This window comes from Rhinoderma darwinii, chromosome 6 (assembly GCF_050947455.1).
Source record: "Rhinoderma darwinii isolate aRhiDar2 chromosome 6, aRhiDar2.hap1, whole genome shotgun sequence".
In the NCBI taxonomy this organism is placed as follows: domain Eukaryota; kingdom Metazoa; phylum Chordata; class Amphibia; order Anura; family Rhinodermatidae; genus Rhinoderma; species Rhinoderma darwinii.
The window spans coordinates 137,374,618-137,401,719 of record NC_134692.1 but is presented as its reverse complement, the minus strand read 5'-3'; the positions used below and the strand labels follow the sequence as shown (position 1 = coordinate 137,401,719).

Below are 27,102 nucleotides of genomic sequence, written 5' to 3'. Positions count from 1 at the left end.
CTAAATGCAAATCTCCGGTTTGCATATTGGACGGTCAGTGTCATATAAAACCTGTCCGGGCATAAACCAAGAAAACAGCCTCCAAATGGGTTTCTATAGATGTTTATTACAATCTGCTTTATCTCCAGAGCTCGGGGATGTTTTGTGGCAGAACTGCAGGTACCAAGGTCTTAATAAACAAGGATTGGTGTCATGTGGCTGATAACAGAGAATAACAGAATTTACACCTGAATGGCTTTCTAGCAGAAGGCTTAGATCTCGCCGTTCTCCGTATACCTCTAGTTCCTGATCGGTGCTTTGGAAATATTTTTCTTTTCTTATGTAACATTTTATGTTTATTTTGCATTTGCGTTCTGTAAATGTTACATTTTGACTTTGACGGTTTCTGTATTTTTTTTTTACTTTCCATTGTGTTAACTTTACCTGTTCCCGTCCTCTTCCGATGTGACACGTCTTCCAGGTGTTGTAACTCCATTATACAATTACATTTATTATTTTGTTTCTGCCTAATTTTTGCCCTGTAAATTTCCCTTATAGAACAAAAAAAACGGCTGACAAATTTGTGCAAAAAAGTTTAACATTTGTCGTCTCACTTTTAATAAGATTTGTACTTTTTTAGACTCATTTATAGAGGTAGATGTACGAGTGCCCGTAATGGCAGCCTTTTAAGAAATAAGGCGCAGTTCTCGCCAACTACCCAACTATCAACTACCCAACTATCAACTACCCAACTATCAACTACCCAACTGTCAACTACCCAACTGTCAACTACCCAACTGTCAACTACCCAACTGTCAACTACCCAACTGTCAACTACCCAACTGTCAACTACCCAACTATCAACTACCCAACTATCAACTACCCAACTGTCAACTACCCAACTGTCAACTACCCAACTGTCAACTACCCAACTGTCAACTACCCAACTGTCAACTACCCAACTATCAACTACCCAACTATCAACTACCCAACTGTCAACTACCCAACTGTCAACTACCCAACTGTCAACTACCCAACTATCAACTACCCAACTATCAACTACCCAACTATCAACTACCCAACTATCAACTACCCAACTATCAACTACCCAACTATCAACTACCCAACTGTCAACTACCCAACTGTCAACTACCCAACTGTCAACTACCCAACTGTCAACTACCCAACTATCAACTACCCAACTATCAACTACCCAACTATCAACTACCCAACTATCAACTACCCAACTATCAACTACCCAACTATCAACTACCCTCTCCAATTTCATTGGTGCAGAATTTGGAAACGTGGGTTGCGCTTCCTCCGAAATGAAATAAAAAATAAGTACAACCCACCTCCCTCCATCCCCAGCAGAAACATGGTAAACCAGCGCTCTGCCCATTCATGTAACCAAACTTGTATGTCCCCTAATAATAGTTCCATACAGTCCCCAAATAATACTGCCCTATAATTCCCAAATGTCAAACAGTCTCTAAATAATAGTGCCATACTGTGCCAACCCTGTCATATCGGTCCCCAAATAAAAGAAAGATTTCTAATAGTGCCAACCACAGTGTTTACATAATAGTGCCCGCTTCAATTCCCCAATAATAGTGCCCACCTTAGTGTCTGACACAGTGTCCTCATAGTAGTGTCTACCACAGTGCCCCTACTAATGCCAGTCACAGTATATCAATAGCAGTGCCTACCTCAGTGCCCTTATATTAGTGTGTCACAGTGTCCTCATAGTAGTCCCTACCTGAGTGCCCTTACTAACGCCAGTCACAGTGCACCAATAGTAGTGCTTCCTTTAGTGTCCTTATATTAATGCCTTTTACAGTTCCCCCACAATAGTTCTTGTCACCGTTTCCTTATAACATTGTGTATCAAAGTTTCCCTATAAAAGTACTGGCCACAATGTCCTCCTAATTGTGCCTGTCACAGTGTCCTCCTAATAGTGCCTGTCACAGTGTCCTCCTAATAGTGCCTGTCCCAGTGCCCTCACAATAGTGCCTGTCCCAGTGCCCTCACAATAGTGCCTGTCCCAGTGCCCTCACAATAGTGCCTGTCCCAGTTCCCTCACAATAGTGCCTGTCCCAGTTCCCTCATAATAGTGCCTGTCCTAGTGCCCTTATAATAGTGCCTGTCCCAGTGCCCTCACAACAGTGCCTGTCCCAGTGCCCTCCTAATAGTGCCTGTCCCAGTGCCCTCACAATAGTGCCTACCACAAAACTCCTCTAACAGTGCCTTCCACATTATCCCTATAAAGCCCTTGTCACAGTACCCCCACAGTATCCCAGAATGAGAGTTGTAGTATCGCAACAGCTGGAGGGCCACAGGTTAGGGGCCGCTGCTCTATAGGAACATAATTCCACCCAGAACTATAAGGGTTACTGTCCCTTTAAATCAGTCCTGCTGTAAATATATTGTGCAATCTGAACTGGCATCAAGTATGAAATGATCAGATAAGACTGTGACCCTCGAACAACAACCCCCATTGTCCGGGACATTATCAGTTACGAAGCGATAATTATTGGGATTATGGACGCAGATATTTCACATCCTGTATTTAGATGATCCTGTAAAAGTGACTGAAGCGTTAACTGGCGGCCCAAGGTAACATGGAGCGCCCCCACCTGGGCAGCCCTTCTATGACGTTCATACAATGGTGTTTTATGGTTTCTTCTCATCTTCTTTCTTTAGGATGGGAGTCCCAGCTACTGGAAACGGGATTTCTGGGAATTTTCCTGTGCCCACTGTGGTCCCTGTCTCGTGTCCCGGAACGCACCCCCCCTTCCGGCATTGTCATCTGGGCCCATCGCTGGCTTATCTTCAGGATTATGCTTGGGGCGGTGAGTACTACCATAAGATTGAGGAAATTCCTCTATGAATGGGGTGAGGAGCTCAGTAATGGGCCTTAACCCCTTCGGCCCTGGCCCGATATAGATCATTCAGGATTTCCAGAATAGGCTTTTTTTTTGGAAGCACCTTGGATTTTAAAGCGGTTTTACCCTTTTTTCAGGGGGTCAACAATTTTGTGCTGGGTCAGGGGTCCAACGCCCACTACACCACAGGAATACATGACCACCCAACCACTGACACTTCTAGTTATGTCAACCATAGATCCTGCTACTCACTACGGGACCGTATGGACTCAACTCACAACCACACATTGAACGGCGGGGATTTACCCTGTCCAGTCCTTTGTTTTCATTGAAATAAGCGGCACATTGGGTGTCTGCAGCCGCTTCTCACCATCCCACCATAGTACCTTGCCCGTTCAGTCCTTTCCTACCATGAATACTTGTCTATGCCCATCCAATAGTCCAGCACATCCGATAATCCGGCACCTATCAAGTCCCATTAATGCCAATCTATTTACTTAGTAAAAGGCCATTAATCCGGCATTAATGTGATTAGATTTGGTGCCGTTTGATCCGCTATTCTGTATTATTGGACGGTCATTGAAAAATATATAAAACGCCGTCGTAATGGTAGAAAACCTTCAGGTAAAAAGCCCCAAATATTCACCTATAATCTGCCGCTGCCGCTTTGTTTCTTCGTTGGAGGAATTTCTTTGGTTCTAGACTTGAAATTCGATATTAGATTTAGTTCGGTGCCAGATTATCAGACTTTCCGGATCATCGGAGTCCAAAATGTGAAGTGCGTGTGAAGTATACTGTATATGTTGTCCTGTGTTAGTCAAGGATTCTGGGTAATGATTAGGATTTGCTTTCACCTGACTTATGAGCAGCCATTGTGCCCGCACTTGGCACGAGGACAGCCTCCGCACTCAGCCCGTATCACAACGTCTAGTAATCCCACATGTTGTCCCTACATGTTTTCGCGAGATAAGAGGAGATTACCTTCTAACATAATAAAATGGAGGGATAGTGAGGGTTTGTCCTCCGCTGCTTTCTTTGGCTCCGGCTCGGCGCGTTATCTCGCTCTGCTGCTCCGGTATCACGGCGCACAGATGTGTAATCCTATAGCTTTCTATAGGTGTAAAAGCAAAGGTTGTAAAACGTGGCATTAAAAAGAAGCAGGGATCACAATGCAAACACAAGGTCCGGCGCAGAACAAAGAGCCCACCAGTGCCCCTTATACCGTGAGTGACGGCTCGTCTACCCCAAGCCTACACAAGTGGGAAGGAGTAGTAACCCTTCATAGGCCGACCTCCTACAAAAGTCCCTAGATTCAAAATATTCGAACATTTTGTGCTGGGCAAATCGGTAGCTTAGCGAAACGCCAAACTGAACAGACAATCATGAGCGTTGTAGGGAATAACATGGCGTATAACACGAGCCCGCTGTGATAGTAAGTGCCGTGCCGCCCTGGCATCATTTGTAGCACGGAGAGCAACCTAACTAAAGCTCATCTCAATCTTTGTTTTCGGTGTGCTTATAATATTTATTCCGTGTTTTTTTCATCTGTGACACGGGCAGAGCATCCATACGATTTAATAGTGAACATGGCTGGTTGTAGGACATGGGGCCCGGGGCAGCAGACAAAGTTATGCACCTTTTATCCAAATGTTTATAACCGAATACTGCCAAAGAAGTCCCAGTATTACCACCATACAATACCTAAATACCTCCATGGCGTTGTTCACATCTACGTTTGGGTGTTCCATTGTTCTGCTCCGTCGTAGGAGAAGAACACAATCCACGGCGCAGAGGGAACCCATTGACTTTAATGGGTTCCGTCTGGTTTCTCTCATGGTATCCGTCGGTTTGTCTGACAAACTAGTGCAACATGCTGCTCTATTGTTTTCTGCAAAAAGAACGGCATCTGCGACGGGGGCCCCTAGCGGATTCTTCGACGCAAATGTCTGCAGAGCCTAATACTACTATATATTGCCCACACAACGCTGCTATTTAATGCCTAAGTAATACCGCCATACAATGCCTAAATAATACTGCCATACTATACCTAAATAATACCGCCATACTATGCCTAAATAATACTGCCATACTATACCTAAATAATACAGCCATACTATGCCTAAATAATACCACCATACAATGCCTAAATAATACTGCCATGCAATGCCTAAATAATACCGCCATACAATGCCTAAATAATACTGCCATGCAATGCCTAAATAATACCGCCATACAATGCCTAAATATTACAACCATACAATACCTAAATAATACCACCATACAATGCCTAAATAATACCGCCATACAATGCCTAAATAATACCGCCATACAATGCCTAAATAATACCGCCATACAATGCCTAAATAATACCGCCGTACAATGCCTAAATAATACCACCATACAATGCCTAAATAATACCACCATACAATGCCTAAATAATACTGCCATACAATGCCTAAATAATACTGCCGTACAATACCTAAATAATACTGCCATACAATGCCTAAATAATACCGCCGTACAATGCCTAAATAATACTGCCATACAATGCCTAAATAATACTGCCGTACAATACCTAAATAATACTGCCACACAATGCCTAAATAATACCGCCATACAATGCCTAAATAATACTGCCATACAATGCCTAAATAATACTGCCGTACAATGCCTAAATAATACTGCCATACAATGCCTAAATAATACCGCCATACAATGCCTAAATACCTCCATGGCGTTGTTCACATCTACGTTTGGGTGTTCCATTGTTCTGCTCCGTCGTAGGAGAAGAACACAATCCACGGCGCCGAGGGAACCCATTGACTTTAATGGGTTCCGTCTGGTTTCTCTCATGGTATCCGTCGGTTTGTCTGACAAACTAGTGCAACATGCTGCTCTATTGTTTTCTGCAAAAAGAACGGCATCTGCGACGGGGGCCCCTAGCGGAAGCTTCGACGCAAATGTCTGCAGAGCCTAATACTACTATATATTGCCCACACAACGCTGCTATTTAATGCCTAAGTAATACCGCCATACAATGCCTAAATAATACTGCCATACTATACCTAAATAATACCGCCATACTATGCCTAAATAATACCACCATACAATGCCTAAATAATACCACCATACAATGCCTAAATAATACCACCATACAATGCCTAAATAATACCGCCATACAATGCCTAAATATTACAGCCATACAATACCTAAATAATACCACCATACAATGCCTAAATAATACCACCATACAATGCCTAAATAATACCACCATACAATGCCTAAATAATACCACCATACAATGCCTAAATAATACCACCATACAATGCCTAAATAATACCGCCATACAATGCCTAAATAATACTGCCATACAATGCCTAAATAATACCACCATACAATGCCTAAATAATACCACCATACAATGGCTAAATAATCCTGCCATACAATGCCTAAATAATACCGCCATACAATGCCTAAATAATACCGCCATACAATGCCTAAATAATACCACCATACAATGCGTAAATAATACCACCATACAATGGCTAAATAATACCACCATACAATGCCTAAATAATACCGCCATACAATGCCTAAATAATACCGCCATACAATGCCTAAATAATACCGCCATACAATGCCTAAATAATACTGCCGTACAATGCCTAAATAATACTGCCGTACAATACCTAAATAATACTGCCATACAATGCCTAAATAATACCGCCATACAATGCCTAAATAATACCGCCATACAATGCCTAAATAATACCGCCATACAATGCCTAAATAATACTGCCATACAATGCCTAAATAATACCGCCTTACAATGCCTAAATAATACCGCCATACAATGCCTAAATAATACCACCATACAATGGCTAAATAATACCACCATACAATGGCTAAATAATACCACCATACAATGCCTAAATAATACCGCCATACAATGCCTAAATAATACCGCCATACAATGCCTAAATAATACCGCCATACAATGCCTAAATAATACCGCCATACAATGCCTAAATAATACCAACGTACAATACCTAAATAATACTGCCATACAATGCCTAAATAATACTGCCGTACAATACCTAAATAATACCGCCATACAATGCCTAAATAATACCGCCATACAATGCCTAAATAATACTGCCATACAATGCCTAAATAATACTGCCATACAATGCCCAAATCATACCGCCATACAATGCCTAAATAATACCGCCATACAATGCCTAAATAATACTGCCATACAAAGCCTAAATAATACCACCATACAATGCCTAAATAATACCACCATACAATACCAAAATAATACCGCCATACAATGCCTAAATAATACTGCCATACTATACCTAAAAAATACCGCCATACAATTCCTAAATAATACTGCCATACTATGCCATAATAATACTGCCAAAGAAATACCTAAATAATACTGCCAAAAAATACATAGATACCTCTATACAATGCCTAAATAATACCGCCGTACAGTACCTAAATAATACCTCCATACAATGCCATAATAATACTGCCTTACAATGCCTATATAACCCCTATTCAGTGCCCACATAATACTGCATGTACAACTCATATAATACCACCATTTAGTACTAAAATACTACTGCCATATACCTTACATAATACCATCATATAGTGCCCAGATAATATGCAGTATTCAAATTATACCCCCTTAAAGAGCTCACATAATACTGCAATTAGTAGAAATCCAAAATAATCCCACCATACACCGCTAAATAATACTGTTAGAACTTCGGTTGGTCCTGGGGTTCCTGTCCTCGGGGGCCTCCTAGGACCTGTGGGTCCTGAGCAGTTGCCCATTTTTTAATTCCTTATAGTTTGCGATTGGCGAATTCATGGCACACATAGACAAATTCACCCCTTGTATTCTGTAGGCTAGTGGATTGGGCAGACCATTTTACTCCTCTCTACAAGGCGGGTTCGCCATTCTGGACTAGAAAAGCTGGATGACAACCCCTGTGGGAACTGTAATGGCAGCCATATTGTTTTAAAGGGGAAATGCCCTTTTTTTCTATTTCACGAGTGCCTTATATTCCCAGTGTATGTTGCAGGAGGCTGCAGGTTTGGGATCTGCTGTCAGTGTGTACATGAGCCCCCGATGACAGGTTTGTGTGATGACGCTGATGAGCGAGGGATGGGAAGAGCATTAACAGGCAGTATAATCCCCACGATTAGGGGGCCGTGATTGATGGCTGCGCTGTCACCGTCAGCCCAAACACTTGCATGTTTCCTTCTCGGAGGGGATAATGATCCTGACAGGCGCTGTAAAGTCCGCCTGATGCGTGAAAGCAATGTTTCCTTCCAGGCTGGAGCGCACCTGTCGGGGGTGGGGGGTTTATGATTTGTGCCCAGAGCCAGCTGAAGGGCTCGCACACGGACTCCTGGCTGTGCCCCCCTGACCAGCGCAGGCCGCCCTCCGCAGCTTAGACTATCACAGGGGGGGCAGGTTTTATTTGCAAATCAGATATCCAGTCCCACTATTACGTCTGCACACATGATTTTCTGTTTTTATAATCCACGTGGTTGGCGGGCGTTCTCCAGTGACGGCGCGTAAATAATGCATTTGTAATTGGCGCTTAGCATCAGACTGCGCCAATTCTGTAAAAACACCCAGTGCCACAGTCTTACCCAGTCCACACCGCTTTGCCCCCATCTACTGTCCCACCACAATCCATTTGATCCACTGCCTCCCCCTTCTACTTGTTGAAGAGGGTCAAGAGGCTTGGGGTAGGAGGTGGGCTTCTGTACGATGATTAACACCTCAGCTGCTGCAGAACTTCTTCATGCGGGGCAAGGGTAACTCAGTTTTTGGTTGCTTGACATGAAGCTCCCTATTCTCTCAACATACACATCTTAGATTCTGAAGTACCCCCTAACACACACCACAGCTGCTGCAGAACCTCACAATACACACTTCAGCTGCTGCAGAACCTCATAACACACAATTCAGCTGCTGCAGAACCTCATAACACCATAGTTGCTGCAGAACCTCATATTACACACTTCAGCTGCTGCAGAACCTCATAACACACCATAGCTGCTGCAGAACCTCATAATATATACCTCAGCTGCTGCAGAACATCATAATATATACCTCAGCTGCTGCAGAACATCATAATATATACCTCAGCTGCTGCAGAACATCATAATATATACCTCAGCTGCTGCAGAACATCATAATATATATCCCAGCTGTTGCAGAACATCATAATATATACCTCAGCTGCTGCAGAACATCATAATATATATCCCAGCTGTTGCAGAACATCATAATATATACCTCAGCTGCTGCAGAACATCATAATATATATCCCAGCTGTTGCAAAACCTCATAATACACACCCCAGCTACTGCAAAACCTCATTATAAATTCCCCAGCTGCTGCAGAACATCATAATATATACCCCAACTGCTGCAAACCCTCTTTGAAAAGAAAAGGGGCGGCTATTAGGTCTATCAGTGATGGACATGAATCCCCCTCGATCCTCCATTAAAGGTTCCGCAGCAGCTGGGGAATGTATTATAATGTAACCTCCTACTGTAAATTATAAGACTATTACAAGCCACCAAGGAGTTTCTTGACCTGTGACCTCATGTTGTTAAAGGTCTCAGAACTCTTGTAATAGTCGTATAATTGACAGCAGGGGGAATATTACGCCACATCCAGCAGAAGATCCGACTAGAACAACGTCCAGTCCGTCGGTCCGATATGTTTACTGTATGTGTGTGAATTGAGTGACCACCAATAACACCCAGCTTTCCCACATTCCTGAATGGCAGATCTAACTTGTTACGTGCTAATACATTACTAATAACGCGGCAGATTTACCATTCAGAAGTCCGGAAAGCTGAGTGACCATCCCAGGGGGCGCTGTAATGCCAGCCAGAAATTCACCCAGCTTTCCTAGGAACAGATAGGACCCCAAAAACCGGCCTAATGACTCGACAAGAGACTTCTATTCCCTGGGGATTCTGCGGTGGGAACGCTTTTTAAGGCAAAGTTCCTCTGATTATTTCTGGTTTTGCAGATTCCAGGGCTAAACTCATCCAGACCTCAACCCTCAGCGATAACGTCATCATTCATCTTCCAACCGCGCTGACATGTTTTTTTGGGAGAATTTTCGGAATATTGTTGAAGTCATCTAGATTTCGTTTTTCCTTCGGTGTCTTGCATCGGTGACACTTGTGCCCATTTCAGCTCATAAACAGTTAAATTGCGCTATATATTTAAAGCTACCACAGCAGGGGGATTAGCACAGGATGCAGAGGGGTGCAGCAGTCACCGCACAGGGCACAGGGCTTACTGAGGGTGAGCGGGTCACAGCACAGGGTGTGAGGGGAGCCGGGGCCGTGATTGACAGCAACAGAGCAAGCAGCAGGTTGCAAAGTGTCAAGGAATTGGAGGGAAGAGGGTGAATTATGGGGCCTGATGTTACTGCATTAACCCCCTGTGCTCGCTGTACTTTCCAAATACACAGATCTCCACCAATCAGATTGCAATTTAGACATTGCTGTCAGGGCATGCTGGGAGTTGTCGTTTCGCAGCAGCTGGAAAGCAAGTTGGAGACCAATTCTGCTTAAAATACATTGGATAACATTGTATATAACTACAATAATGTGTCTATAATCCAATGAATATTGGGTCAGCCAATAGAAATCACACGCACGTAGCCGCAGGGATGAGCATATAGGTTCTACGCGATGCCGAAACAGTCTACGCCGGATTTCTGAAACAGACGTAAATTATATTGGAAAGGTACCCTAGCTTGGAGCCGCCGTAGACTTCACTTTCAGGTGGACGGAGATGCCTTTAATATGAATAAATTAGGCGCGTCTTACTACAGCGATGTGGCGTATGAAACGCCATTCATATCAATCATATGTGCTACTGATTATCGGCTGTGCTCCGCAGCTCCCCCTACAGACCGATCAGACAGTGTGGTTGGTTCTAGTGAATTATGGATTACTTAGTCTGATACATGTGGATGTTCCGGCTATTACCGGGTTAACGCCTCCGTTTCCTCGCTAGACTTTGTTTACCTGCACTATTCTATAAAAACGACACCGCTGCTGTATACTGCGTAAGTGCTCGCGGGGCGGTACAGTCGCCGAGGCAACCGTACGACACCCGGAGAGTATCGTGCACAAGTCCTATTAGTTAGAATAGTATCAGTGAATGGTACTCTAAGACCCTGTTCACACAAAGTTCTTTGGCGCTGATTTTGACGTATCGGCGCCAAAAAGCAGCAGCAATCGCCCCACGTTGATTTTAATGGGAGGCAGAGGCATCTCTTTCCCGGGCGGCTTGAACCGCTCGCGGAAAAAAAAGCGGCATGTCCTTTCTTGCCGCAGTTCCGTCTCTGACCACCCATTGAAATCAATGGGAGGCAGAAAAAAACCTGCGGTGCTCGTATCGGAGCGGTTTTCGCGGCGGGTTTGTGCCCGCGGTCCTGATGGAATTTTGAGGCGCATTTTTTCTGCTTGCAAAAAACTCTGTTTGAACAGGGCCTAAGGCCGTTGTACGGTTATCGGTTGCTGTACCGCCCAGCGACTACTGGCGGATCTCCACCCCCGATGTCATATTACGCAAGAGGTCAAAATTTAAGGGACGTTTTTCTACCATTGACAACTTCTGATATGGTGACGTTGCTGAGCAACTCCCATTAAGTGCCCATCGTATTTCCTCACACTGCCACCTACTGGGCCAATAACTGGAGTTGGTAGAGTTGGTAGAGATTAAAACTACATTCACAATTCTGCTGGTCGTCATTGGAGACAGTCAATAACTTGTAGTCGGACACGCCCCTAACAGTTTTTTTTGGGTTCCTATAATGCAAGGGGACAGTTTTTTCCTACTCCAGATTACTGTACAGTTCATGCCGTAAAGGCGACACTTCTTAGAATGCAAATCACCTGAACAAGCAGGGTGTGCTGTGTGATTTCAGCTCTGAAGCCTGCTGAATTGCTGCTGTTACAAGCAGAATGGATCTGGTAATAACTCCACAGCGAATTTCCTGATTCCAAGCAAAATACAGAAGCAGTTGAGGGCAGCCTGTAGTCTGTCCATACACTTCTGACCGTGAGCAGTGCAGACTGCAGTAAACAGCACCTGCCTGGGAGGGAGGGGGCAGCAGTGAGGCATTGGGAATTCCCTGCAGACTGGTGTGTTAGGATTGGATCCGTTCCCCTTGTAAAGGGAGAAATATTGATCTTAACTTTACATTAGGGAATTGCTGGTTGTGCAAACAGGATCTTGGCTTAGCCCTCGGCTGCCTGGCACTGCAAGGGTCAAGTTCATGCAGAGATTTTCCTCTTTTATTTTACCGTAACCAACTCAGAAAAAGAGCATGAAAAATAACAGGATGTGATGGTAAACCTCAGACCACATTTTATATCTTATCTCTAGCTGGCAGCGGGACACGACCTCCCTGCCCATTCATTGGCTCAGCCTTCATCTGATTTCCTTGTGGTTTATTTGCTGTGGTTTTTCTCTTTTTTTTTTTTTTCTTCTTCAATGCCTTGGAAAAAAGCATTCTTTTTTGCAAAACTCCTTCTTTCACCAAGTATTTCCTGATTTTTATGTATAGCCGGTGCCAGCCGTGACACACAAAGTCCTTGCCCTTAATTGGAGTAAACTAAGCAGAAACTGCAAATAAAAAGTTTAAAGTATTGACGGCCATAGACTATTACTGTCTGAAAGATGTATCAGCGACCGGCAATGAAAACCCCAGGTGACCCCATGTTAGGCTGGACTAAATTTACATAATAAACCTTGGGGAGGAGCCAAGAGTTGGCAGCCACCAGGCACCTCTGGCGCTACTTATCCCTGGGAAAAGACGCCACAACAATCAAACATGGCTGATCTCCTTTGTCTCTGATATCAGATATCCAGAGGGTTTTCTAGCTCCCCCATCTCCCCCATGGCAGTATCTATCTATTCTGCTAATATGTATGGGAGCTTAAAGTGTACGTTCACCCATATACACAATTTTCTAGTTTATATATAAAATTAAGCTCCATAAAAGTTGTCACTGTGTACATACATTACATTACTTATCCTGTACTGATCCTGAGTTATATCCTGTATTATACTCCAGAGCTGCACTCACTATTCTGCTGGTGGAGTCACTGTGTACATACATTACATTACTTATCCTGTACTGATCCTGAGTTACATCCTGTATTATACTCCAGAGCTGCACTCACTATTCTGCTGGTGGGGTCACTGTGTACATACATTACATTACTTATCCTGTACTGATCCTGAGTTACATCCTGTATTATACTCCAGAGCTGCACTCTCTATTCTGCTGGTGGAGTCACTGTGTACATACATTACATTACTTATCCTGTACTGATCCTGAGTTACATCCTGTATTATACTCCAGAGCTGCACTCACTATTCTGCTGGTGGAGTCACTGTGTACATGCATTACATTACTTATCCTGTACTGATCCTGAGTTACATCCTGTATTATACTCCAGAGCTGCACTCACTATTCTGGTGGAGGGGTCACTGTGTACATACATTACATTACTTATCCTGTACTGATCCTGAGTTACATCCGGTATTATACTCCAGAGCTGCACTCACTATTCTGCTGGTGGAGTTACTGTGTACATACATTACATTACTTATCCTGTACTGATCCTGAGTTACATCCTGTATTATACTCCAGAGCTGCACTCACTATTCTGTTGGTAGGGTCACTGTGTACACACATTACATTATTTATCCTGTACTGATCCTGAGTTACATCCTGTATTATACTCCAGAGGTGCACTCACTCTTCTGCCGGTGGAGTCACTGTGTACATTACATTACTTATCCTGTACTGATACTGAGTTACATTCTGTATTATACTCCAGAGCTGCACTCACTATTCTACTGGTGGAGTCACTGTGTACATACATTACATTACTTATCCTGTACTGATCCTGAATTACATCCTGTATTATACTCCAGAGCTGCACTCACTATTCTGCTGGTGGAGTCACTGTGTACATACATTACATTACTTATCCTGTACTGATCCTGAGTTACATCCTGTATTATACTCCAGAGCTGCACTCACTATTCTGCTGGTGGAGTCAGTGTGTACATACATTACATTACTTATCCTGTACTGATCCTGAGTTACATCCTGTATTATACTCCAGAGCTGCACTCACTATTCTGCTGGTGGAGTCACTGTGTACATACATTACATTACTTATCCTGTACTGATCCTGAGTTACATCCTGTATTATACTCCAGAGCTGCACTCACTATTCTGCTGGTGGAGTCACTGTGTACATACATTACATTACTTATCCTGTACTGATCCTGAGTTACATCCTGTATTATACTCCAGAGCTGCACTCACTATTCTGCTGGTGGAGTCACTGTGTACATGCATTACATTACTTATCCTGTACTGATCCTGAGTTACATCCTGTATTATACTCCAGAGCTGCACTCACTATTCTGGTGGAGGGGTCACTGTGTACATACATTACATTACTTATCCTGTACTGATCCTGAGTTACATCCGGTATTATACTCCAGAGCTGCACTCACTATTCTGCTGGTGGAGTTACTGTGTACATACATTACATTACTTATCCTGTACTGATCCTGAGTTACATCCTGTATTATACTCCAGAGCTGCACTCACTATTCTGTTGGTAGGGTCACTGTGTACACACATTACATTATTTATTCTGTACTGATCCTGAGTTACATCCTGTATTATACTCCAGAGGTGCACTCACTCTTCTGCCGGTGGAGTCACTGTGTACATACATTACATTACTTATCCTGTACTGATCCTGAGTTACATTCTGTATTATACTCCAGAGCTGCACTCACTATTCTGCTGGTGGAGTCACTGTGTACATACATTACATTACTTATCCTGTACTGAACCTGAGTTACATCCTGTATAATACTCCAGAGCTGCACTCACTACTTTGCAGGCTTCACAGCTGACATTTCTTAAGAATCCCCTACTTGTTCAGTGGTTGCGCAGAGCTTGCTTTGGTTATTTGCACTGCAAATTATTCTTATGAAGGAAATATTTTCATTATAGGAGCTCAGCTAAGCTCTTAAGGGTGTATCTGTCAGCAAGCTTGCTGACTATTTCTAGTAACAATCAGCTGAATTGGGACTTCAGCTCTGGAGTATAGTACAGAATCTAAGATAAGTGATGTAATGCATTTACAAAGTGACTCAACTTCGTATGTAGATGATATCTGTATATAAACTTAAAAACTGACGTTAAAGACGAATAATATTCCTTTTAAACAGCAGATTCAAAGGTGGTGAACCCATTCACTTATATTTAGCAATACCCCAATGTACCACTGTTATCTGATCACTTCCTTGATGATCTGGTGTAATCTAACAATAGAGCAGGGCAGTGGCAGCTAGCTGCTGTTTATGGCATCCTGAGTATTGTTAAAGGAACAGCAGACGTAGGCTTCATTCACATCTGCGTCAGGTCTTCGTTCATGGATTCCGTCTGAGCTTTCCGGCAGGGGAACCCATTAACGGAAACAAACGGAAACCATAGGTTTCAGTTTGCATCACCATTAATTTCAATGGTGACGGATCCGGTGCAAATGGTTTCCGTTTGTCACCGCTGTGTAAGGGTTCAGTTGTTTTGGCGCAATGAATAGCGCAGTCGACTACGGTATTTGTTTATACGGTATTTTGGAAACCATTTGCACCGGATCTGTCACCACTGAGATCAATGGTGATGCAAACTGAATCCTATGGTTTCCGTTTGGATTCTTTTCATTGGTTCCCTTGCTGGAAAGCTCAGACGGAACCCGTGAACAGTGTCCTGACGCAGATGTGAACGAAGCCATAGGCAAACAAGTGAGACGGACTGATTAGTAGGAATGTGATAAGTGGCTTATTGTTCTCTTCTTCCCTCTCTTTGCCTGTCCAGGATAGTGCAGACATGTAATGATCTGGAACCTGTAGTTCTTCTCCATCAGTAATGGTGACATGGACCATACAATCTGACTACGTCCCTCTTGGGGCTACAATGGTGTCGGATCATGTATGAGTATAAGAACAGGAACCTGCCCGTGGTCTAGACAGTTGGGGGGGACTACCGTCCAGTCAGGAAAGTGGTTGATCAGCCCGGTATTTGTTCCCCTTTTATGGTAAATTTCTAATGTCTGATATTTAGAAAAGTAAAATCTGTTGTGGGAATTTTTGTCCCGGGCCCTTGTATTGCGGGTCATGGTTGTCTTGCTTCCTTGTTTATACTTCTAGAATCACAGGCAATCATTATTGTGGGTCATGTGTTGTTTCAGAGCCTCCTTGCCGTTTTTCTTCCTTTACTTCAGTGCCATGTTATCATTGATCTGACACAGACTGGTTGCTAGGGACCCAATGCTTGACAACGCCATAAAAGACTAGTTGTTAGGTAGTGTTTTCATAGTACCAGATTGTCAGATTAGAGCCGGATTGACATTGGAAAAGCAAGCGTGGCAGTAGTCAAGCCGATCCATTCCCCGACCCTGATTTCTGACCAGGAAACTCCAATTCAGTAGGAAACCCTAATATGTAACACGTACTTAGCAACATTTGAATCCCAAATCGTGGGGTACTTATAAGCCCTGCCCAGTAACGCACCTGAAACACCCATTTTAATGTAAAATTTACTTAAAACACCCCACTTTTGTGGTCCACTTTGCAGGACAGTCCCGGGATTGTAAGCAAGTATGATAATGTAATCTATGGAAATGGGAAGATCTGTGTATTTCACACATAGGGAAAGACAATGGGGCCAAACTGAGTTGGGACCCACCGCAGAAAAGGGCCAATACCAGTAACGGGGTCTGGTATATACAGTCCGGGTACCATTGTGTAAATCAGTGGTCTCCAATCTGTGGCTTTCCGGCTGTACCAAATCTACAACTCCCAGCATGCCAGGAATTGTAGTTTTGCAACAGCTGGAGAGTAAAGGCCCTTTTTCACGGGCCAGTTAAATGAACGCTCGTTCCTGATCATTGCCCTATGTCAACAGGGCAACGATCAGCTGATGAATGAGCAAACGCTGGATCATCGGGTGATCGTATCATTTATGACTGCGCTATTGATTCCGTCAGAAAAACGGAAATCTGCCGGAATGGTGACGAATGGAAACCATTAGCAATGTCTCCGTCACCATTGATATCAATGGTGACGGAAACGGAAGCTGTGGTTTCAGTTTGACTTTCCGTTGCGGGGTTCACCCGACGGAAACCTCAGACGGAACCCCGGAACGGAAAGCCAACGCTGATGTGAACAGGCCCTGACAGTGAAAGTTGCCGTTAACCTCGAGCGATCAACATGAGGACATAGGACGGTAATATTAATGTCACAAGGATCTTCCAGTGTTTTATGACTGGTAGTGGCATAGATATACAGGGTGCTGAGGTAGTAGCCACACCGGGGTCCTGCTGGCCGAGTATGGCCCCTCTGTCACAAAAGAAGTCTCCAGTATTATAAATGCCACGTGGTAGGTGGGGGCCCTGTTCCAGATTTTGCATTGGGGCCCAGAAGCTTTGAGTTTTGTCTTAGATGATCATCCCTGTGTATGTACATAGTTGAAACGTCCACGTACTTGTACGTCATATTACTGATAAGATATAAAAGCTAAGCTCTGATTGGTTACTAGGAGCAACTAGGCCATATTTGTTTTTAGACAAAATTTGGATAAGTGAAGGCCCCATTGTGTGTAGATGACACCTCCTTCCTCCCAGTGGGACCTTTCGGACAGTCAGAAATGCAAAGTTGGCTGAATAATTTGCATCTCTCCGCCCTGTAGACTCATTTAAAGCAGAAAGTCTGAGGATGTCATGTTCGCCACATCGGAGGGCAGCCGCTTACTTATATTTACTAGGCCGTCTTAGAGGTCAGACGCCCTTTTCAAGTCCAGTTCCACCCATTAATGGTAGGAAAATAATTGTACTCAAATGACAGCCAACAGTGGCTTGTCGACATGTCCCCTGACAGTCCTCCCTGTCCCTAAACTGAAAAAAAAAAGGATCGCTATAAATCCATGACACAATGCTGGGGACCACCACTGTCCGGAAGTCTTGGTTGCAGATATCGGTGCGCCACCAGGTATTCACTAGAACGGCGGCTGACACTAGCGGATCTCCACAGAAGAGGGGGGGTCCAGAGTGGTCACTTTCTGGCTTCAGCTCATGTTGCTAAGTAACAATGAAAACATATCCGGGGTTCTGCTTAGAAGACAGCGGGTGTGAAAAAATTATGCATTAGGAAGACTTCAGGTACCCCAATTAATAGTATGGAGCGTGGTAGGTAAAGTCTGAACAGACCCCGGCACCCAAAATCCGCTCTTGAATTTAAAGCACCAAATGCATATGATCTATTAACTGTGTTATTTGGAGAAGCCACTTTCCCCTTTAAATGAATTCCACGTGTTTCCCATTAGTTGAGAAGCCAAGTTGGACGGACGGTTTTTGGGAGCTGTAGACTCTGGGCTTCTGTCTTTAAGGACTGTCCCCTGGCTGGACTATTTCATCCTAAATGCCGGCTGACCTCATCTCTAGTCCAGTCTGCGGATCCCACAGTTACCAGGATCATGTCATAGCCGCTGGTCTCGCTGCCCTGAAATGAAGTGCACTCATACTAATTAGCTTTATTACATTAGCGTGGGTGGAAGCAAAGAAAGACGGCTTTTATGTGCTGCTCCGTCATTATTCATACAGGGCAGCTCAACGGGGTAAGGGGCTTCATGGGAATTTTTTGGGGGAAAGTGGTGTCTATAATGTGTCAACCTTTGACTTCTTCCCAGCTGCGTCGTCGTCCCCCCCCCCTTTTTCTCTAGGGGTCCCATACTTGATTCTTTTTTTCTGTGACCTTCATTCATTTATCTGCAATTTGCCTTTGGCTCTTCTCACATCAACGCTCCAACTTCTTGTCGTGGCAACGAGGACTAGTAAGTTGTTCGCAGACGAGGTGATCGCTATTTCCCAGTAAACCAGGTTTAGACCGAAAAATCCTCTCCTCCCCTGAAAAGTATGTGTCTATCTTTAAAGGGGAACTCCTCCTAAATGTATTTTAAAGGGGTTTTCCGAGAATCCAAAAACTTCTTGAAGGTCCAAAATAAAATAATCCCCTGCCGCCAGCCTAGTCGGACCTATCACTGCGATGTTACGTCACCTGACTGTGGCAGTCACTATGGGAAAAACTTCACAGCGACCGGCAGCAATTTGCTGACAAAAATGTCAAGCCTAATATAATATCTGATGTGTATAGACCCTACATAGCGTGAATTAATTCCCTACAGTAATATATAAGAGTCCGGGGGAACAAAATCTTAGCATTAGGGCCAGGGGACTTGGTGTTACTGCTCTGCTCAGACAGACCGGTTGCTAGGGATGCGTTGCCTGACAACCCCATTGGTTGTTAGGCAGTGTATTCCTAGTAACCATATTGTCAGACAGGACCGCAGAGAAGTCACATCTTGTCATCTCCATCTCATCTTTCAGTATTAATCAGATTTTTCTAAAAAAATAAGCCCCTTTAACATTATAGCCTTCATTTTTTTGGTTTCGGCTCATTGTCAGTTAACAATACGGAGCTGGATCGTTTAGAGAGATGAAGCGGATTGGAAGTGGATCGGAGGCATGCGCGATGCGCGTCACGTTATGCTTCGGATCACATTGACGCCAGCTCAGAAGCGCTGCTGGCACATCATCTTGTTCCACCGTTTACCATAGGAATAAGGCTGACTTTGTTTAGGGATCTTGACTTAATCCCTGCCGTGTTTGTTCTTCCAACAATAATAAACAGCGAGGACCAAAGGGTTCTGAAACGCAGCGAGCAATAAGGCTTGAGGAGTGCGTCGTCCATTGATGTGTTTAACACATTCGCTGCATCCAGAGTCTTTCCAAGTGCGTTTTTTTTTGTTTTTTTTCTCGACGTGTGAATTAATTAACGTCACCCGGACGGGCGGTAAGGAAATGTGTTTTACTTTTACCCTGGGTTGTATTTTTGGAGTCTATCTTGCCCTCAAAAGCAATGTTGTCGTACCGATTCCTTCCAATGTGGTAAATTGACCAGAGAAAAAAAGACCCAAAATGCTAGTCGTGTATTGGCTACCCCTTGATAATCCTAGACTGGGTTCAGTTTTTCTTCTGTTTTTAACATTCGTTTTTTTTTAAATTTTGGTTGATTAACTCCCATTGACAAACACGGAAGATGCAGTAAAATCGCACAGTGTGAACCCAGCCTTAAACACTGTTCACCTTTAAAAATAATGTGACAGTTTCCATAGAGAATGAATGTACATAAACAGTTGAGTCACTGTGTACAAACATTACATTATCTTATACTGATCCTGAGTTACATCCTGTATTATACTCCAGAGCTGCACTCACTATTCTGCTGGTGGAGTCACTGTGTACATACATTACATTACTTATCCTGTACTGATCCTGAGTTATATCCTGTATTATACTCCAGAGCTGCACTCACTATTCTGCTGTTTGCTATAGGAAACTGTCAGATGCAACCCTAACAGCTCAGCTAAGCTCCTATACTACAGGATGAGGGGGCTGTTACTCCTACATTAGAGTACTCTACATCTGTAAAAACTACCTAAAGCATCAATGCAAGATATGTGCAGACAGTGCAGGGAGGCTTTTAGCTCTGAAGTTTGCAGAATAGTGAGTGCAGCTCTGGAGTATAATACAGGATGTAACTCAGGATCAGTACAGGATAAGTAATATATGTACTCAGTGACTCCACCAGCAGAATAGTGAGTGCAGCTCTGGAGTATAATACAGGATGTAACTCAGGATCAGTACAGGATAAGTAATGTAATGTATGTACACAGTAACTCCACCAGCAGAATAGTGAGTGCAGCTCTGGGGTATAATACAGGATGTAACTCAGGATCAGTACAGGATAAGTAATGTAATGTATGTACACAGTGACTCCACCAGCAGAATAGTGAGTGCAGCTCTGGAGTATAATACAGGATGTAACTCAGGATCAGTACAGGATAAGTAATATATGTACTCAGTGACTCCACCAGCAGAATAGTGAGTGCAGCTCTGGGGTATAATACAGGATGTAACTCAGGATCAGTACAGGATAAGTAATGTAATGTATGTACACAGTGACTCTACCAGCAGAATAGTGAGTGCAGCTCTGGAGTATAATACAGGATGTAACTCAGGATCAGTACAGGATAAGTAATATATGTACTCAGTGACTCCACCAGCAGAATAGTGAGTGCAGCTCTGGGGTATAATACAGGATGTAACTCAGGATCAGTACAGGATAAGTAATGTAATGTATGTACACAGTGACTCCACCAAAAGTATAGTGAGTGCAGCTCTGGAGTATAATGCAGGATGTAACTCAGGATCAGTACAGGATAAGTAATGTAATGTATGTACACAGTGACTCCACCAGCAGAATAGTGAGTGCAGCTCTGGAGTATAATACAGGATGTATCTCTGGATCAGGACAGGATAAGTAATGTAATGTATGTACACAGCGACTCCACCAGCAGAATAGTGAGTGCAACTCTGGAGTATAATACAGGATGTAACTCAGGATCAGTACAGGATAAGTAATGTAATGTATGTACACAGTGACTCCACCAGCAGAATAGTGAGTGCAGCTCTGGTGTATAATACAGGATGTAACTCCGGATCAGTACAGGATAAGTAATGTAATGTATGTACACAGTGACTCCACCAGCAGAATAGTGAATGCAGCTCTGGAGTATAATACAAGATGTAACTCAGGATCAGTACAGGATAAGTAATGTAATGTATGTACACAGTGACTCCACCAGCAGAATAGTGTGTGCAGCTCTGGAGTATAATACAGGCTGTAACTCAGGATCAGTACAGGATAAGTAATGTAATGTATGTACACAGTGACTCCACCAGCAGAATAATGAGTGCAGCTCTGGAGTATAATACAGGATGTAACTGAGGATCAGTACAGGATAAGTAATGTAATGTATGTACACAGTGACTCCACCAGCAGAATAGTGAGTGCAGCTCTGGAGTATAATACAGGATGTAAATCAGGATCAGGGCAGGATAAGTAATGTAATGTATGTACACAGTGACTCCACCAGCAGAATAGTGAGTGCAGCTCTGGAGTATAATACAAGATGTAACTCAGGATCAGTACAGGATAAGTAATGTAATGTATATACACAGTGACTCCACCAGCAGAATAGTGAGTGCAGCTCTGGAGTATAATACAGGATGTAACTCAGGATCAGTACAGGATAAGTAATGTAATGTATGTACACAGTGACTCCACCAGCAGAATAGTGAGTGCAGCTCTGGAGTATAATACAGGATGTAACTCAGGATCAGTACAGGATAAGTAATGTAATGTATGTACACAGTGACTCCACCAGCAGAATAGTGTGTGCAGCTCTGGAGTATAATACAGGCTGTAACTCAGGATCAGTACAGGATAAGTAATGTAATGTATGTACACAGTGACTCCACCAGCAGAATAATGAGTGCAGCTCTGGAGTATAATACAGGATGTAACTGAGGATCAGTACAGGATAAGTAATGTAATGTATGTACACAGTGACTCCACCAGCAGAATAGTGAGTGCAGCTCTGGAGTATAATACAGGATGTAAATCAGGATCAGGGCAGGATAAGTAATGTAATGTATGTACACAGTGACTCCACCAAAAGTATAGTGAGTGCAGCTCTGGAGTATAATGCAGGATGTAACTCAGGATCAGTACAGGATAAGTAATGTAATGTATGTACACAGTGACTCCACCAGCAGAATAGTGAGTGCAGCTCTGGAGTATAATACAGGATGTATCTCTGGATCAGGACAGGATAAGTAATGTAATGTATGTACACAGCGACTCCACCAGCAGAATAGTGAGTGCAACTCTGGAGTATAATACAGGATGTAACTCAGGATCAGTACAGGATAAGTAATGTAATGTATGTACACAGTGACTCCACCAGCAGAATAGTGAGTGCAGCTCTGGTGTATAATACAGGATGTAACTCCGGATCAGTACAGGATAAGTAATGTAATGTATGTACACAGTGACTCCACCAGCAGAATAGTGAATGCAGCTCTGGAGTATAATACAAGATGTAACTCAGGATCAGTACAGGATAAGTAATGTAATGTATGTACACAGTGACTCCACCAGCAGAATAGTGTGTGCAGCTCTGGAGTATAATACAGGCTGTAACTCAGGATCAGTACAGGATAAGTAATGTAATGTATGTACACAGTGACTCCACCAGCAGAATAGTGAGTGCAGCTCTGGAGTATAATACAGGATGTAAATCAGGATCAGGGCAGGATAAGTAATGTAATGTATGTACACAGTGACTCCACCAGCAGAATAGTGAGTGCAGCTCTGGAGTATAATACAAGATGTAACTCAGGATCAGTACAGGATAAGTAATGTAATGTATATACACAGTGACTCCACCAGCAGAATAGTGAGTGCAGCTCTGGAGTATAATACAGGATGTAACTCAGGATCAGTACAGGATAAGTAATGTAATGTATGTACACAGTGACTCCACCAGCAGAATAGTGAGTGCAGCTCTGGAGTATAATACAGGATGTAACTCAGGATCAGTACAGGATAAGTAATGTAATGTGCTTAAAAAGTTGTTTATTGATATTACATTTTAAAGTTACTTTATACTTCTACTTTCCATGAAATCACAGTCGAGCTCTGAGTCCCAGTTGCCAACTGTTATCCAGTGTCACCCTCTACCCACATAGAACATATTTAATGTACTGCTTGGAAAATAGCAGCATTTGCCCTAAAGACCTCTATATAGCTGGGATCTTCCATTAATCTTATGTTTATGGGACTTGGCAGAACCTCGGCCAAGAACTGCTGTCAGGGAAAAACGAGGATCTGTGGCGTTTTTCTGTCCAATTGTATAAATCCTCACCGAGATAAGCGGCGCCTGATGTGTCTAGTATCACCTATCTCACGTTCCATTGAAATAACCTGCATGTTTGGCTCATTAATGAAGTTATTGGGACTAGTAAGTGTGGGATCCAGGACTGTCAGGAGTAAGACGACCAGCAAAGCTTCAGTCATAGCAGATTGTCAGTTTTTAGACATCATTATTAATGTGTCCAGGGAAGAAAATCTGTCTAGAATTGCGGAATTTCATGATTCCACAAAGGATAACCCCACAAAGCTTAATCCTTATAACATGGGGGGGATTAAAAATAAAAAAGAATTTCGAAAATCTTCCCGGACCTGCGCCTATAGAGCTGACACTCTGATGCATGGACTTGACGCCCAGGGCAATATCTGCCCATTCCTGTCATTTTCCCAAGCTTATATCAAAGGAATTTTTACATGCGTAGCTGTGGGTCATCTAACTTTTCTCTTGTTCTCCCTCTTCATTGGCTTCTCCGTGCCATCTCGCCCCCTCCCCGTCCAATTTCACTTTGGGCTAAGAAGAACTGAATGGCGGCTTTGTTCCCTTGACACGGCAGACACAAAAAAATCCATGGAAAATCTGACATCTGCATTGTAGAGAAGAAATCAATAGATTAGGGGAATATAGTCGTCCCCCACTTGTGAAGGAATTCTGTGCGCTCCTCATATCAGCTCAGAGCTTGACTGACATTTTAATTATAACACTTATTCCTCGGGTTGGGGAAAAAAAAAAAAGTGCACCATCGGTTTTGCAGATTTTTGTTTTTTTAAAGGGAAAGAAAAATATTAAGTGGGTAAAAACCGCGGCGGATGATGTATGAAATGTATCGCTCCGCTCTGTAGGGCACGCATTGCCTTTGACCTGCCCAGGGTATCGTATTTTTGGCGTTGGTATGGAAGGCGGATGACCCGAAACAACCACTTAGGTGGTTATAATGATGGGTTCTCCAGAAACGATAAATAAAGTTTATTGAAGAGTGTATAGACGTATGGTAGCAATCTGGGGGAGCCCAGCTACCGAGACTGTGGATGAGGGGTGCAGATGGTTAGCTCACAGAGGATTGTCTGGAGTGGATACTATTGTGTTGTTTATTTTTAACCTGTGGATGTAAACTAGAATGGCTGCATTCACTGACAGCAAGCAGATATATTGACAACGATGGGGAATTGCAACACAAACTATATTACAAAGTTGCAGCTCTTTTCATTATACAATGATTAGGCTTTATTTACATAGGGCTGGAGGACCCCTTGCTCCACCTTGAAGTACCCCTTGCTCCACCTTGAAGTACCCCTTGCTCCACCTTGAAGTACCCCTTGCTCCACCTTGAAGTACCCCTTGCTCCACCTTGAAGTACCCCTTGCTCCACCTTGTAGATGGTCTCAGCTTTGCTTTGAAGCCACCTGTCAATAGGGGGTCATGCAGTACGTTTGTAGTCCAATGCAGCTGACTGTGGGCGACAACAGGTGGGTTGTCCTATCGCCCGCACTCCCATATGGGCAGCAAGTGATTTATGGGGAGATGTATCCTTTACTCTATTGGTAGAGGAGAGCGGGTGGATGTTTCGTTCAAGGGCAATCAACCGTGGCTGATGTCACCCATAAACATGTAGAGCGCCATCACATGGGTACGTCTAGATCTCGCTATCCAGAACTTGATATTACGTCATTATGAAAATAAGGTTACATCTTCAAACTATTCTCAGTGACTCTTAAAGGGACACTCAAGACAAAACTGATGTTATTTCCAATGCAGGACCTGACGTATAACATAGGGATTCTCTATGTAGTGCCATGCTCCACCCCCTCAGTCCCTGCATTAGGCATAACACAGTGTATACATTTTGTTCGGAGTGTCCCTTTAAGAAGAATTCCTTAGACGTGTCAGAAGATGCCGAGGTCCCAGCTCATGGCATGACATGTCAGCTGTATCAAGATGATTTCCCCTATTAATGGGGTTATCCCATCACATCAACTTATCACCTATCCATAGGATCGGTGATAAGTGTTTGATTGCTGGGACCCCCACCGATCAAGAGAACAGGGGTCCCGAATCTCCTGTACTCGGCTATTTTCAGCAGTCTCTTAGAGAATGAATGGAGCGAGCGCCGCTTCGTTCATTCATTCAGGGGACTAGAGACCCCCGTTCCCTTGATTGGTGGGGTCCCAGCAATCAGACACTTATCACAGATCCTATGGATAGGTGATAAGTTGATGTGGTGGGATCACCCCTTTAAGGGATTTTTCATTTTTTTTTGTAAATAAAGCCGAATCATTGTATAATGAAAAGTTCTGCAACTTTCTAAGATACGTTGTATTTATTTCAGCCCCTTATCATTTTCAAGATCTCTGCTTGCTGTCAGTTAATAGAAACATCCGTTTTTACATAGAAATCCTGAGGTAGATACAAATGTATCCAGTCTCAGCAATCCTGTGCAAGCCAAATACATCAGCAGTACAAAAATCTTTCTCTCCTGTCCTGATTGTTACAGTGTATCAGTGGAAATGAAATGTATCAGCCTGGAATCCAGACTGTTCAGTTCACAAAGGATTGTCTAAACTGGATACAATTGTAACAAACCCTTTAGCTGTAAACCCTTTAGGACAGGCCTTGTTTTTAACCTCTGGAGGAAACCACGGGTGTTCTTATTCATTGACAGCAAGCAGAGATCTTGAAAACAGGAGTTGAGGAATTGAAAGACAAAGTCTGGTAGACGTACAGGTGTTGTGTGGCTGTAAATGTCTTGGTTTTGTTGAAGATAACAGCCTGGGGGGGGGCATAGGGTCAGGGTGGAGGATCTGGGCTGTGTTGGAGGACTGCAGCGGTTAATCTAGTCCAGGAGGACGGTGCCTCGGCGAGGGCTGACAGTGGTGGGATTGACCTCCCTGGTGGGAATCTCTGTGCCAGAGGCTCATCAGCAGATATTTCATAAATTGGGTTAGGGCCGGGATTTGCGGTTTTCAGGAGGGGAGAGGTCAAGGCCCTAATCCAGTTACGGCACCTGTTTCCTGTTCTTTATTCAATTTTGGTTCTTCTCCAGAGAAGTTTTTGTTTTTTAAGTAAGAAATTTCATGAGAAAGATCCGGCACCCAAAATGGGGGGGGGGGGGGGGGTCACACCTTGGCCCTTGTCTGCTGCCCCACATTATAGAACGTGAGTCTGTATTTGGAAAGTGATGTGTAAATCAGAGGGCACATGAGTTCATATGACCGAATGCTCCACTTTTATCCACTGCTAGTGAG

General features: G+C 43.5%; 1 protein-coding gene across 1 annotated transcript in view; it reads left to right on the top strand.

Moving 5' to 3' along the window:
• LMF1 (lipase maturation factor 1) overlaps positions 1-27,102 on the top strand; it is a 212,017-nt gene that overhangs the window by 55,707 nt on the left and 129,208 nt on the right. The window contains exon 4 of the mRNA XM_075830593.1: positions 2,683-2,831. Within this exon, the coding sequence (XP_075686708.1) occupies positions 2,683-2,831 (149 nt within the window). The remainder of the gene's footprint in view (positions 1-2,682; positions 2,832-27,102) is intronic.